Source organism: Fukomys damarensis, unplaced genomic scaffold (assembly GCF_012274545.1).
Source record: "Fukomys damarensis isolate Sample0158 unplaced genomic scaffold, DMR_v1.0_HiC HiC_scaffold_1, whole genome shotgun sequence".
NCBI classification, from domain to species: Eukaryota; Metazoa; Chordata; class Mammalia; order Rodentia; family Bathyergidae; genus Fukomys; species Fukomys damarensis.
This window is the reverse complement of record NW_022900913.1, coordinates 58,031,236-58,047,222: the sequence shown is the minus strand read 5'-3', so window position 1 is coordinate 58,047,222 and position 15,987 is coordinate 58,031,236. Positions and strand designations below refer to the sequence as shown.

Here is a 15,987-nt window from a genome sequence, read left to right as displayed (position 1 = left end):
TTTTTTGGGTTTTTTTTTTTTTTTTGACACAAATAAGCTTGTTACTTGCCTGTCTGCCTCTGCCCCGCACCATTTGTCTGCTTTCCAACATTTAAAATTTGATTGAATTTTTTGTTGTTGTCCTCTTCTTACCTGTTTTGTACTTTCGTGCATTTATTTGTCATTTAAGTGGAGTTTGGTATATAAGTGAATATAGTCTGTCCACTATATTTATCCACAAGTACTACATGTTTTTAAAACAAGCTTTTTGTCCCTTAAAAGTATTTTGTGTGACTTGTGGAAATACTAGGAAACAAATGAAGGCACTTGGCTGTAATCAGATAATCTTTGATGTAATTTTTTATATGTGTAAACTTACTTATTAAAATAGCTATATAATGTTCCATGAAAGATGTATCCTATTAGATTCTTTTCTGAGGGTAGGTATCTTATTAGACTTTTAATCTTTGAAACTGACCATCAGTGAATTTACTTCTGGTGCATATCATTGGTCAGAACTTGGGATAAGCAGTAATGCAATCACAAAAACTTGAGATGTTTTTAGAAATAACCTAGAGATTTTAAAGAATATGCCAGACAAGATTTTTGGTAGTGTCATGGTTGAATAAGATGTAGTTTTATGGAAATTCAACTAAGAGAATATAAAGCTTAAGTGCTTACGCTATATTTTATGAAAGAAAAGGAATGTGTCACAGACTTCAGCCTGCCCTGATTTCAATCTTAGCTGTACTCTTGACAAAATAGAACAGAAAAAGCAAAGTAAGAGGGAAACCTAAAAGCAGAAGAATCAAAGGGAGACTTAATGCCAAAGCAATTAGAAGTTTACTTATAAAGACAGTTTGCAAGGGAGTGCAGAATTTAAAAGAACCAGCTCTCTAAATAAAAAGTCAATATTTATTTATTTGTTTTAATTTTATTTATTTATTTTTTGGTACCAGGGATCAAACTAAGGACCTTGCGCTTGTGAGGCAGGCAGCAGAACCCAAAAAAGTCAATATTTGAGGAAAAATTATATTCTAGAGTTTATACTTAGTCTCTTCATAGCAGGAAAAATTGGCAGTTTTAAAAATATATATTTTTATCATATCCCCAAAGGTCACATATCATTAAATACCACTTTTGCAGAAATCAAAGATAAACTGGTTTTTAAGGACTGTTCGAGGAAAGGCTTGAGGTTTTGTTGGTTTGGGGGACTTAGAACTAGATAGGATGACTGTGATTTTTTTTTTTTCCCAGTTTTGGAGTATTATGTTGCTCCTTGTCTTTTGGCTATAATGTCCAGATATCTCCATAATGATGCTGGACAAGGCACCATATGTGCCTCCAAGAAAAGGTATCATGTATGCAAAAGGGAATATGCAAGTACTTTTTATTATCCCATGTTGTTTAGGGAAAAGAGTTATGGTAGATTAATTTCATTATTGAAGCCCTTAGAATTTTGTTATACTCATGGGCTGTCATTTTGATCACTTAAATATTTTTGTTCTAGTTCTTTTCAAGTAACTAAAATAGGTGGGAAATATATGTGAAGAGGTAATGGTAGAGGTAGAGGTTGAGATTTTAGGTATGGTAGTGAAGAAAGAGGTTTACTTTTGTAAGACTTTAAGTAACAGAACTAGGCAATAAATATGTTTGGAAGGGACCATTCTAGGAAGATTAAAAAATATGTATATATAAAAGCTACCATAGAGGTCAAAATTGCAGTGGAGAACTAATGAAGGGCTTGAACACGAGAGTAATATGATTTGATTTTCCTTTTAACAATCATTTGTTAATCTATGTTAACTATATAATAATTAGTTATAGGTACGATAAGTTACAAAAACAGTATCGAGATTTCTGTACTCTTCTTCAGTTTCATTAGAAATAAGATTGAGTTATCTGAAGCCCCATGTTAAAAAGTTAGAATTAAGAAAGATACTACCCATTATGACTTAGATCTAAATGTCTCCTCAAAGCCTCATATGCTCAATACGGTGGGGATTTGTGGAGGTAATTAGATCACAGGGCATGATGCTCAGCAGTAGATAAGCCCACTGATGAGTTTAATAGCTAAATGATGTTGAGGGGCGTGAGGCCTGGTGAGAGAAAGTGGTTCACTAGGGGTTTGGCCTGGAAGAGTCTGTCTCCCTCCCTCTTCTCTTCTCTCTGCTTTCTGCTGCCATATGCCTTGAGCACTTCTCTGTTATGCTCTCCTGCCATGCTGTCCTGCTGACGTGCCTTGGAGCCAGCCAGCTACAGACTGAAACCTGTACAATGAGCTAAAATAAAACTTTCCTCCTTAGTTGTGGGAGTTGAGTACTGTGTCTCAGTGACAAGAAAGTAACTAGGATACTCTCTTAACTTTAATATACATACAACTTTAAATGTTTTATATATTTTTTTGCTTGTGTTTATTTTTAGGTTATACATTTAAATAATCCCCAGGGTAGACTTAAATGAGTGTTTTAGAGAAGGTTGTACTGTTTCAAAGCTACATTATAAGCATTTTTAAACTGCAGTGTTTTAAAACTCTGATTTTTATTTTCCATTGAAAAAATTACTAGTTTTATGTGTGTGTATATGTATTTATACACACATATGTATCCACAGAATTTTTATATATACACGTATATATGGATACACAAATCCTTTGTTTTTGCTGTAATGAATGTTCAGAATGCTTTGTATAATTCTTATAAAATGTGTATAATCACATTTAATCTTCCAGACAATCCAGTAAAATAAAGGTTATTATTCTTAACTTTCATAGATAAGGAACTGAGACTTGAGAGTTTAACTTGTGTAGAAGGTGACAAAAGACCATATTCTGGGACTAATTTTCAGGGACTGAAAATTAATAGAACAGTAGGATATAGAATAGAGTAGCTCTGTGTATGGCTGTACTCCAGCTATTTTAGAAAAGGTTCAATTGGAAATTGGTAATTGGTAAAAGAATGCCACCTGACAGTATAGCCCCTGATAGAAACTCAGACATCTAAGAGAACAGACCTTTGGCAAATTCAGGAGAAGATAACTCTGTAGATGGCATAGTTTTCAAAGGATATGTTTCTCACCTATTTTTAAAAGTGTCTCAGGAGCCCTTTGGTGAGAGTGGCAACAATCTTTAAGAGGAAAGAGCTGGTAGGGCTCTCGTTTTCTTTCCTCATTCGAGAACCAGTCCTTTTTTCACCTTCTCATTATAAAGTAGCTCCTGTCTAGGATCACACACTTAGAAAAGACAGAAAAGCCTAAAGAAGAAAACAGTTTGTAATTATAACACTGTAGGACAACCACTTATATTTTGGTTAAATTTCTTATTTTTTACTTTAAAAACTTTTAAGGTTGGTGTGGTGGCATATACCTATAATCTTAGCACTGTGGGAGGCAGAGGCATGACAATTACAAGTTGGAGCTGAGCTCTGCCACTTTAGCCACTTAGTAACACCCTTTCTCAAAATTAAAAAAAAAAAAAAGTTTGGAATGTGGCTGTGCGCAGATGTCTTGGATTTAATTTCCAATTACAGCAAAAAACCTTTTTTCAAATAATTACATATTCACAGAAACTTGCAAAAATAAAACACAAAATTCTCTATGTACCCTTCCTCTAGTTTCCCTGAATGGTTAGAGCTATACATCAGACCCAGGAAAGACATTAGTACATGTCACAGATATTTATTCAGATTTTACCAACTTTTGAGGTTCTCCTTGTGTGTGCTTATATGTATAGTTCTCTGCAGTTTTATCATTTGTTTAGATTTTTCAACCACCATTGCAGTCAAAATAAATTACTGTATCATTTGTGTTACCTTTTTGTGATCACAGCCATAGCCCTTCTGTCTCTCCAGCCTACTCTCCAATTCCTGACCCCTGGAAACCACTATTCCATTTTCCATTTCCATAATGTTATTATTTTGAGATTATTGTATAAATAGAAGCATTATCTACATAGGCCTTTTGTTTTTGGCAGTACTGTACTGAGGTTAAAGCCAGGGAGGTTCAATTTTGAGACAGAATCTTGCTGAATTGCCCAGGTTGACCTCAAATTTGTGATCTTCTTGCCTCAGCCTCTCGGGGACCTGGGATTACAAATGTGCATACTGTGATTGGCTAGGAACTAGGCATTTGAGATTGGCTTTTTTTCCGTCAGCATAATTTCCTCAGAATACATCAAATTGTTGTGTATCAATTATTTGTTTTTATTGTTGAGTAGCATTCCATGTATATATTACCACTTAGCCATTCACAGTTGAAGTAATTTGAGTTTCCAGTTTCTGACTGTGGTGAATAAAGCTGTTATGAACATTTGTGTGGATACAAGCTTTCTAAATTTCATTTTCATCATTCAGTAAACATACTTGTTCAGTGTCATTCACTGGTTAGTCATAGAATATGATGAGCAAAGTCTGTGTTCTCCTAAACTTGGAATCTAGTAGGATGGATGTCTTTGATGTATATTCATCTTCAGGCACAAACCACTGCTATTGAGGCAACAACATAATGTATATTGTACATGTCCTTTGGTAACTTTCTTATTTTCTTCCTACTTGTGTAAGTTCCTAAGTTTTGGAAATATTTTATAATGCTTATATAACATTTTTAATGACATTTTAAGGCTGCTTTTTTGTATCCGTAGAAGGTATACTTGAAAGCAGTCCACTTTAGGTGTTTCAGTAGAAAGTGCTTAATATAGGAAATCATTAAACAAATGAAGACTGAAAGAATAAAATACAAATTGTTAATGCAGAAGCAATAAGTATAAGAATCAACTTCCCCTTAGGCTAGAGGAATAAAGGAGGAAAATTGGAGTTATCAGAATTTAGTCTCTAGAGGAATTCCACAGAATTGGAACTCATTCACTAAAGGAAATGTGTTGCCTGCTGGTACTAGCACCAGTACCTTAGGACAATTTAGGTATACAGTGCAGTTACATTCATCATTGGGATCCTGTACCTTTACATGATGTATCTCGATTTTTGTTTTTCCCCATTCCCCTGCCCTCCCTTCACCCCTTCCACCCTTCTGTATTTACAAAGACTTTGTTTCCATGTTTTCCCTGTTCTCATGTTTTTTCCCCCCTGTTTACTTTTCCCCTACCCCACCCACTTCCCCTACTCCTTTAGACCTATTTCTTCCTATTATACAATATCAATTATACATTTTGATCCTAATTTACACTTTTTCACACCAGAGAAACAATTCAACATTTACACATGTGTCTTATTAATTTCACTTTAGAGAATAGCCTCAATGTACATCCATTTAGCTATAAATGTCTATTTTCTCATTCTTTATGGCTGAGTAAAAAAAAAAAAAACACATCTTTAACCAGTCTCCAGTTGATGGGCAGTTGGGCTGTTTCCAAGTTTTAGCTATTACAGACTGTGCCGCTATAAACATGGGTGCACATATGTTACTGTGGTATGATTCTTTTGGCAAGATACCCAGCAGAGGAATAGCTGGATCAAATGGGACCTCTTATCCTAGTTGTTTGAGGTATCTCCATATTGATTTCCATGGTGGTTGCAACACACTCCCACCAACAATGAGCAGGGTTCCTTTCTCCCCACAGCACCACCAGTATTTGTTATTGTTTGATTTCTTGATAGCAGCTGTTCTTTCTGGGGTGAGGTGGAATCTCGATGTTGTTTTCATCTGCATCTCTTGAATGACCAATGATGTAGAACATTTTTTCATATGTTTATTTGCTGCTTTTACCTGTTTGTCTGAGAAGGGCTTAAACTTCTTAGTTGAAAGGACTGTTACTATTTCCAGAACTCAGAGAAAAGATTTCTGAGGAGCTGAAGCTCAGACAAAAGGAGCTCTGTGCACTGTTCATGAGTTGCCATTATCTCAAAAGCTTGGAGGAAGTACCTTATGCAGTTGGGTCTCAGATATCTAGAAGAAGGATTACACCTAGGGTAACTAGTACTAATATCCCAGTAATCTGGGTGGGGGATTATTGTGAAGCTATACTTCACATATGTAAGAAGTGGCCCTTGAATAGCTGGTACTTCCATGGCTGCTAGATAAGCCAGTTAAGAGAATTCTCAAAGAGGCTGGAGAGTGGAACTCACTGCCATTACCAAAGCTAAGGAGTTTTGTGGTGCATATGCTGATTAAAACAGAGTACAAACAGAAAAGCACAAGTCCTTTATCTTCCTGTCTTCTAGTCTACATATAGTGCCCGATTTTGTCAGAACCTAGCAAAGAAGAAAGGTAGTTTGTAGCATCTTGGTATCACTAGCATTAAACAATATAGAAAGGGGTAATTAAGAGAAATATTAGGTTAATAAGCGTCAGACTAACCATTAAAATCCCCTTGCTTTTGAGGAATTATTTAATATAAGTAGAAAGTCTCCCACATACACTCTAAAAAGGCCTCATAATTAATTTCCTCTTCCACCTACCATCTCTGTGTGGTCATTTCCCCTTAGCATACGAGTGTATGAATTAGCCATTTAGACTGCTGTTATATTCCTTCTCATTCCTATTTTCCTATTGCCCTCTTTAGGCTTTCTTTGAGAACCCATATAATAAAGCAGAGACAGGAAGTTTTTTTTTTTTTTTCTAATAGTGCTGGCACAGCAGAAGCATCTAGTTTCTAGTAGCAGCAGTGCCAACAGTGGCTTACAAGGCTTAGAAGCAAAAGCAGCCAAGTCCATAAAGATGGCACCTGTGGTGCAGTCTCAGCAGGGTTTTGTTGGTTGGTCTCTCTTGGCTCCTTTCTTTCCACCTTCTTATTTCAGTTCTTCATTTTTCTTAGCAATGTGAACTGCCAGATACTTTCTAAATAAATTCCTTTTCCTAAGTAAACAAAAATTGCTTTCTGTTTTTTATAATTTACACACTAATTTATATTGTTTGAATCTGATAGGATTCATTTAACTGTCTTATGAGGCATAGCAATTTAATACTTTGTATTTTGGGAAAAGTGATGCTATAATTAAATCTAGGTGTTTGGCACTTATGATATTTGAAACTTAGTTCGAGCTAGGGTTAGATCTCCACCACACAACCCAGTCATCTTCCTGACCACTTGAATCTGAGTACAACCAAGGATCCTGGAAAATGCAGTGAAAACCTCATGAAAAGGAAATCCAAGGAAGGAAAAATCTGGCCAACTCTTTATCTGACTTAGCTATTGCCTGTAAAATAGCTTGGCAGCTTGAGAGCAAGCAAAACAAAAACAGTGTTTTTCAGAACAATATAACAGAATCCAGAATTCACAGCCTAAGTGTCCAGGATCAAACCAAAATTACTCAAAATAAGAATAAGCCAGGAAATTGCTATTGTCTGAAGGGAAAAAACCTGAGCTGTAAAATACCAAACTCAAGTTGAACTACATGTTAGAATTACCTGACAAGAATTTTAAGGCAAATATTATAAGTATGTTCTGTAAGGTAAAAGAAAATATGCTTATAAGAAACCACGCAGTTTGGCAGATAATTCACTGGATAATCTCCATTCTACTTTTTTTACCACAGAAAAATCCTTTGTGAATCTTTCTATTCTAACTTAGATTTGGGTGCTTTCTGGTTAACTCTGCTGGTAGTGTTTTTTCTTGTCTTCCTGAGAAATCCCTTTGCTTTTCTTCTCTGTTGCATTCTTTGTTTGCTAGATATCAGTTCCCTCTTTTGCCTGTTAGTTATTCTATTTTGATGAAACGTGTCTTACCCTTTAGGGCTACCTGATATTTTCAGTTTCTTTGAGTCACCAACATTGCATACAAGTTTTACTTTTAAATTTTTTTGTCTTATTTTCCCTTGTTTATATTTAACTTTTAGCTTTCTCAGGAATAAGTTGGTTAGAACATTCTATGATGTACATCTGTATTTTTATTGTATATCTGTTCTTTTGTTCTTCCTATGTGGTTATTTTTTTTTCCTCAATGAGTTTATTGGTACATTTTAGGTATACAATACAGTTAACATTCATCATTGGGATCTTGTACCTTTACGTGACAGGTCTTGGTTCTCATTTTTTCCCCTTATCCCTGCCCTCCATTCACCCCCTCCTCCCTTCCCTATTTACAAATACTTTATTTCCGTTTTTTTCTTCCCTATATGGTTATGTTAGTAGTGGATATAAGTGCCAGATACTCATTTTACTTTTTCAGTTTTTTTTTGGGGGGGGTCATTAACAGTGAACTCTAACATGACTTGTATGAGTCCTATCTTTTTGTAAATGACTTTCTTGTCAGGCATGCATACTTGGTGATAGTGATACTTTGTTCTTAGGGGAGTGAAATCTTAGATATCAGTCATTTGTGACTCCAAAAGTTACCAGAAAAAATCTTACTCCTCAGTATTTAATTTCTTGGGGTAGGGGGCAGTATAAAGTAAAAAGTTTGGAATAATGTAAAAGTGTAAGAAAGTCTCTTATGTTTCTTTATTTTTAAAATTTATTACCTTTATAGAATGTCTTTGGATTTGATGTGTTTACATTTTCTAGACATGCTTTCTATTAAATTTGTTACATTCTCGTCTTTAAAAACATCCATTAAAGTATTTACTTTGCCTTTTGTCTACTCATTACAGTTGTATGTCAACTAATGGGACACATTCTGAGAACAGTGTCACATTTCTTGTGGTGTACTTACACAGACCTAGATGGTATAGATCACTCATTCAACATGGCCTGTTTGATGCAGTCAACTGACTGAAACAAAAGATGTGAGGCTGCTGCTAGTGTAACACGGTACAGTGTGTTACAGTGAACTTTTTTACAGTAGGAATTAGATCTAAAATAACATTAAGTATACTACATAAGCTAGTAAGATAGTCATTTATCACTATCAAGAATCATGTACTATACACAATAGTATACTTTTGTACACCTAGTAGGTTTCTTTTTGCCAGCATCACTCCAAACATGTAATACATTGCACTAGACAACTACAGCATCATTAGGTTTTAGGAATTTTTCAGCTTGATTATAATTTTACATGATCACTGTAGTATATAAGATATGATCAAACAAATAGTCTGTGTTTAAACTTTTTTAATGTATTGCAGTAAAAGACACATTGTGATTAATGCCCCTCAAAATACTCTCCTTCACTTTGAACACACATTTATCCTGTCATTCTTGTTACTTTTTGGAGCAGTTCTGGAAGTTCTGTCACAGGCATCCTTTCTTGTAATGCTGTGGCTGCCTCAGTGTCCTGCATTGATTCAAAACTATTAACTCTTATGGTCATTTTGACTTTGGGTAGGTTGCAGAAGTTGCATGATGCCAGATCCGGTGGATAAGGGCAGACTATAATGTTTGTATTTGACAAAAATTGCCATAACAGAAGCAGTGTGTGACATGAAGTATTGTTAGGATCCATTGGCCCATATCTCAGACTTTTCTATGCACATTGTTTCTTATATGCTATAATAAGCTTCTGTAATATTTACAGTTCACTGTAACGTTCCTGAACACAAACTAAGCTCACACAATTTCATAAATGTTGAAAAAAGTCAACATTCCCTTGGTGCTTTTTTCGAATGACGAGAACTGGTTGATTTCTATTGAAAACTCCTAGCCTGGAATCTGAAGCAGCACGATTGTGCAATTCCAGTGAAATACATTGTGATCTAGGATTTATGGCACACCCTAGCTCATGCCCACTGACTGCTCCAAAGAAGTTGAAACTTGTCATACACTGTTACTGAGGCACACTTCTCATGGTGAACACCCTGTGTTTCTGTTTATATGGCACTCAGTGGTATCACTGTATTTGTTATTCACATTATATATGGAGTTTTTAAAATTTAAATTTAAATTTTTGTTAGTACATGTTTGCAATACACAATTATTGCTTTCATCACGAAGAGTTGTTGCATGTACTTAACACATCTTGATTCACTTATAATACATAATTTTATTGTTTCTTTCATTTTGTTTTTCTCAAATCGTTATCATATTTATCACATATAGCATAGTTTCATTTTATTGTTGCTTTTTTCCCCCTTTAAGTTTATTGGTACATTTAAAGCAAACAATACGATTAAATTTATCATTGGAATCTTGTACCTTTATATGGCAGGTCTTGGTTCTTGTTTTTTCCCCATACCCCTCACCTTCACCCCCTCACTCCCTTCACCCTTCCCTATTTACAAAGATTTTGTTTCCATTTTTTCACCCCCTTCACCCTTCCCTATTTACAAAGATTTTGTTTCCATTTTTTCCTTTTTTCACATTTTTTCTTTTTCCTTATTTCCTTTCCCATCCTTGTTTCTGATATGTCTTTTAACTGTTCCTTTTTTCTTTGTTAGCTTAACTTTGATTTGCCAGTTGTCTTAGCTTTAAAAAATTTGTTTAGTCTTCTTTTTTCCCCCTCTTAGGGACATATCTCATATGTAGCACCTGTTCATGTTTTTCATCAGATTTATTTCTATTAAGTACCTCTCAAAGCCAAGAATAGAATATGACCAGTCAGGGACTCGCCTCAGTTAGAAAGTTTATAGAAGGATGGAAAAAATTTAGTAATCAAGATAAATAATATTTTGATGTAATTTTTAAAAACAAAATGAACTCATAATGAACTGAATAGCTAAAGTTTAAGGTCAAACAATATTACATGTTTGGGCAGGTGGGAGATGTGTATAATGAAACAATACAAACATTTGATGAAAAATGTTTTTGAAATAGATGTTTATAGTCTGTTTTTGCAACACATTTTCACAGTCTTGTGTCAACTTGTTTGTAGGAGTAGTGAATGAAACTGGGATTTGGTAACTATGACAGATGCTTTGTTATTTGAGACTTCTTCAAAGAATTTGAGTAGAAAAATTAAAGAATAATAAGAATCTCCCAGCATCACAAAGTGAATGTGGTCATATTTTTGCTCTAGGGTACAACACATTGCTGAATATAATTCAGCTTTGCTTTTTATTTTCTGTCTTTTCTCCACAGCCTCATGATTTTGATGAATGTCGATTTGATATTAGTGTAAATGATAGTGTTTGGTATCTTCGTGCTCAGGATCCAGATCATAGACAACAATGGATAGATGCCATTGAACAGCACAAGGTAAGATCTGTAATGTGTACCTATTCATAGAAGACCTAGGTAAACCGAAACTTATAATTGAATGTAAGTATTAGTACTATTAATAAGTATGTATGAATTGGTTAAAGCTTGGTCCTAATAATAACCACTTTAAAGCAGTCTTGACATGTAATGTACTTAGTGAAAAATGAACATGATTTGAATGGTAAAGACTAAAGCAATACAGGTAATACATTTTTGAAATAATCTTATTTTTAACATTTACGTTGCAGTAAATTATTTGTAGTAAAAAATATTTTTCATTGTTAATTGAAACAAATATGCTGTATTTTATAAGACATGCCTTGATGTTCATAGTATTTGCTTTAATAACCACCCTTTTTAATGATGTAGGTAAGTGTATATTTGAAAAAACATTGAATTGTAGAACTTTAATGTTTGAAACCTTCATTATTAATGTTTATAGTCATCCATAATCAGATTGGAAGTTTTTAGAGCATAATATTCAAATAATTTAATCTTTGTAACTATGAAGCTTTGCAGCATTAAACATAGTCTTTCTCTTTTTTTCTCTCATTGAGTTTATTGGTACATTTTAGGGATACAGTACAATTACATACATCATTGGGATCTTTTACCATCATATGACAGGTCTTGGGTCTCATTTTTCCCCATACCTCTGTCCTCCATTCACCCCCTCCTCCTTCCCTATTTACAAAAACTTTATTTCCATTTTTTCATTTTCTCATATTTTTTTCTTTTCCTTGTTTCCTTTCCCCTACCCTTCCCACTTCCCCTACACCTTTAGCCCTTTTCTTCCTATTTTGTATTGTCAATTATACCATTAGGATTTTATTTACTATTATAGTTTTTCACACCAGAGAAACTATTTGGTATTTACACGTGTGTGACTTATTTTTTTCACTGAAGAGTGAGTATATCCTCAGTATACATCCATTTTCCTATGAATGACTCTAATTTATCATTCTTTATGGCAGAGTAATATTCCATTTTATAGAAAAAACACATTTTTGTTATCCAGTCTCCAACTGAGGGGCAAATGGGCTATTTCCAAGTTTTAGATATTACAAACTATGCTGCTATAAACATAGGTGTGCATATATCACTATGGTATGATTCTTTTAATTCTTTTGGAAAAATACCCAGCAGAGAGATGGCTAGGTCAAATGGAACCTGTAATCCTAATTCTTTGAGGTATCTCTGTATTAATTTCCATAGTGGTTGCACCAGTCTGCACTCCCACCAACAATGGAGAAGGGTTCCCTTCTCCCCACAACCCCGCCAACATTGGTTATTGTTTGATTTCTTGATAGCAGCCATTCTTTGTGGGGTGAGGTGGAATCTCAGTGTTGTTTTCATCTGCATCTCTGGAATGACCAGTGATGTGGAACATTTTTTCATATATTTACTTGCTGTTTTACTTCTTTGTCTGAGAAATGTCTGTTAATTTCAGATGCCATTTTTGAATTGGGGCTTTATATTGAGGTGACAATATTTTTGAGTTCTTTATATATTCTAGATAAGAGTCCTATGTCTGAGGAGCAGCTGGTAAAAATTTTTCCCACATTGTAGGTTGTCTCTTAGCTCTGTTGATGGTTTCTTTTGCCGTGCAGAAGCTTTTTAATAAGGTGAGATCCCAGTTGTTGAATCTTTCTGCTAGTTCCCATGCTACTGAGGATTTGTTCATTAAGTTTTTTCCTGTGAAAGTGTCTTTAAGAGTTCTGCCTAACTTATCTTCCAGTAAGTTTAGTGTTTCTGTTTTAATATTTAGATCTTTAATCCACTTGAATTTTAGTTTAGTGCATGGTGAAAAATAAGGGTCTTGTTTTAATCTTTGTCAGGTTGAAATCGAGTTTTTCCAACACCATTTATTTAAGAGGCTATCTTGCCTCCAGTGAGGATTGTTGGCTCCTTTGCCAAAGATGAGGTAGCTGAGTACATCTGGAGTAGTTTCTGTAGCTTCCAATCTATTCCACTGATCCTCAGGTCTATTTCTTTGCCAGTACCAAGCTGTTTTTATCACAGTGGCTTTGTAGTATAGTTTCAAATTGGGAAATATTATACCCGCTGCCATGTGTCTGTTGCCTAGCATGGCTTTTGCTATTCTATATCTCTTCTGGTTCCAAATGAATTTTTGGATTATTTTTTCTAGTTCTGTGAAATATACTGTTGGAATTTCAATTGTCATTACATTGAATCTGTATAGCAGTTTTGGTAGTACGGCCATTTTCACTATGTTGATTCTTTCTACCCAGGAGCAGGGGATATCTTTCCATTTTCTTATGTCCTTTTCGATCTCTTTTTTCAAAGTGCTGTAGTTTTCGGTGTAGAGGTCTTTTGCTTCTTTCGTTAGATTGATTCCTAGATACTTCATTTTTTTGGATACTATTGTGAAAGGAATTGTTTCCCTAATTTCTCTCTCTGTGAATCTGTTATTTGTGTACAAGAAGGTTATTGATTTTTGAGTGTTGACCTTATATGCAGCTACTCTACTGAGGGTGTCAATTAAGTCTAGAAATCTTTTGGTGGAGATTTTTGGATCTTCAATGTAGAGCATCATATCTTCAGCAAATAATGACAGTTTAACTTCCTCCTTTCCTATCTTTATTGCTTTAATTTCTTTCTCTTGTCTAATTGCTGTGGCTAATGTTTCCAGAACTATATTGAAGAAGAGTGGTGATAGTGGGAATCCTTGTCTTGTTCCTGATTTTAATGTGAAGGTTTTCAGTTTTTGGCCATTTAATATGATGTTGGCAATTGGTTTTTCATAGATAGCCTTTATTAAGTTGAGATATAGATCATCTATTCCAGTTTTTATCATGAATAGGTGTTGAATTTTGTCAGATGCTTTTTCTGCATCTCTTGAGAGAATCATATGGTTTTTGTCCTTGACTCTGTTAATATAGCATATTACATTTATTGATTCGCGTATGTTGAACCATTCTTGCATCATTGAAGTAAATTTTACTTGGTCAGGGTATATGATCTCCTTGATGACCCTCTGTATCCTGTTTCCCAGTATCTTATTAAGAATTTTTCCATCTTATATTCATTAAGGAGATTGGCCTATAGTTCTCTTTTTTAGTTGGGTCTTTCCCTGGGTTGGGAACCAAAGTGACACTTGCTTCCAGTTTGGAAGTATTACTTCCCTTTCAGTTTCATTGAACAGTTTAAAGAGTACTGGCAGTAGTTCTTCTCTAAATGTGCTGTAAAAATTCAGTGATGAATCTATCAGGACCTAGGCTTTTCTTCTTTGGTACACTTTTAATTACATTTTCAATTTCACTGATTATAATTGAGTGTTTACATTTTTTTTTATCCTTGTTCAACTTTGGTAATTCATAGGTATCTAGAAATCTGTCCATTTCTTCTGTGTTTTCCATTTTATTAGAGTACAGGTTCTCAAAGTAGGTATTCATGATCCTCAATTTCTGCTGGATCTGTTGACTTCACCTTTTTAATTCCTAATTGGCATGGATCTGAGCCTTTTCTTTCCTTTTTTTTTTTGACAAGGTTAGCTAAGGGTTTATCAATTTTATTTACTCTTTCAAAAAACCAACTCTTGGATTCATTTATTTCTTTTTTGTATAGTTTTCTTAGGTTCCATTGCATTGATTTCTGCTCTAATCTTTATGATTTCCTCTCTTGTACAAGCTTTGGGTTTTTCTTGCTCTTGTTTTTCTAGGACTCTAAGATTCATCATTAGGTCGTTTATTTGAGCTTGCTCTGTTTTCCTAATGTGGGCCTTCACTGCTATGAATTTTCCACGTAGAACTGCTTTCATTGTGTACCATAGATTTCTGTATATTATATTGGTATTATCATTTATTTGTAAAAACTGTCTAATTTCTTCTTTAGTTTCCTCTGTGACCAATGCATTGATTGTTCAGGAGAGTGTTGTTAAATTTCCATGTGTTTGTGAAGTTTGTTCCTATAGTTTCTCATGCTATTGTTCTCCAGCTCAATTGCACTATAGTCTTATAATATACAGGGGATAACTTTGATTCCTTTGCATTTATTCACACCTTGTCTGTGAGGTAGTATATGGTGGTCTATCTTGGAGAATGACCCATGAGCAACCAAAAAGAATGTATATTCTGATATTGTGGTGTGGAACACTATAAACGTCTATTAAGTCTATATGTTCAAAAGTTTGATTCAGTTCTAGTATTTCGTTGTTGATTTTTTGCCTAGATGATCTGACTATTTGTGATAGTGAGGTGTTTAGGACCCCCCACTACAATTGTATTAGTGCTTATTTGGTTTTTTATGTTATTTAATATTGGTTTTATATAGTTGGGGACATTATGGTATATATATATTTATGATTTTCATCTCTTCCTGTTGAATTGTTCCCTTTACAAGGATGTAGTGGCCTTCTTTGTCTCTCTTAATCGGTTTTGGTTTGAAATTTGCTTTTCTGTGAATAAGATAGCTGTCCTGCTTTTCCTGTGCTCCTGTCACATGGAGAACTGTTTTCCACCCTTTCACTTTCAGATTATGGGCTTCTTTTTGCACCAGGTGTTTTTCTTGTATACAACATATTGTTGGATTTTGCTTCTTAATCCATTCTACCAGTCTATTTCTCTTGATTGGTGAATTGAGGACATTGACGTTGAAGGGTATAACTGATATGTACTGACTTATTATTGTAATGTTACTGTCCTTTTGTTGACTCTTTTTAATTTTTCCCCTACTCCCTGTAGTTTCTTGCCTTATCTTGATTTGGTCTGTTGGGCCTCATGGTGTTGTGATCTTCATTGTCTTTTTCTAGGATATTGTTTAGAATTCCTTGTAGTGCTGTTTTGGTATTCATGGAGTTTCTCAGATGTTCTTTGTCATGGAAATATGTTATTTCCCCATCCATTTTGAAAGAGAGTTTTGCAGGATACATCATTCTATGTTGGAGGTTATTTTCTTTTAGGACTTGAAACAATTCACCCGGGCTCTCTTTGACCTGGGGGTTTGTCTTGAAAAGTCTGCTGT

At 34.6% G+C, this 15,987-nt stretch overlaps 1 protein-coding gene across 1 annotated transcript in view; it reads left to right on the top strand.

Annotated features, from left to right (window-relative positions):
- Cert1 (ceramide transporter 1) overlaps positions 1–15,987 on the top strand; it is a 135,103-nt gene that overhangs the window by 24,454 nt on the left and 94,662 nt on the right. Inside the window, exon 4 of the mRNA XM_010619153.2 lies at positions 10,885–11,001. Within this exon, the coding sequence (XP_010617455.1) occupies positions 10,885–11,001 (117 nt within the window). The remainder of the gene's footprint in view (positions 1–10,884; positions 11,002–15,987) is intronic.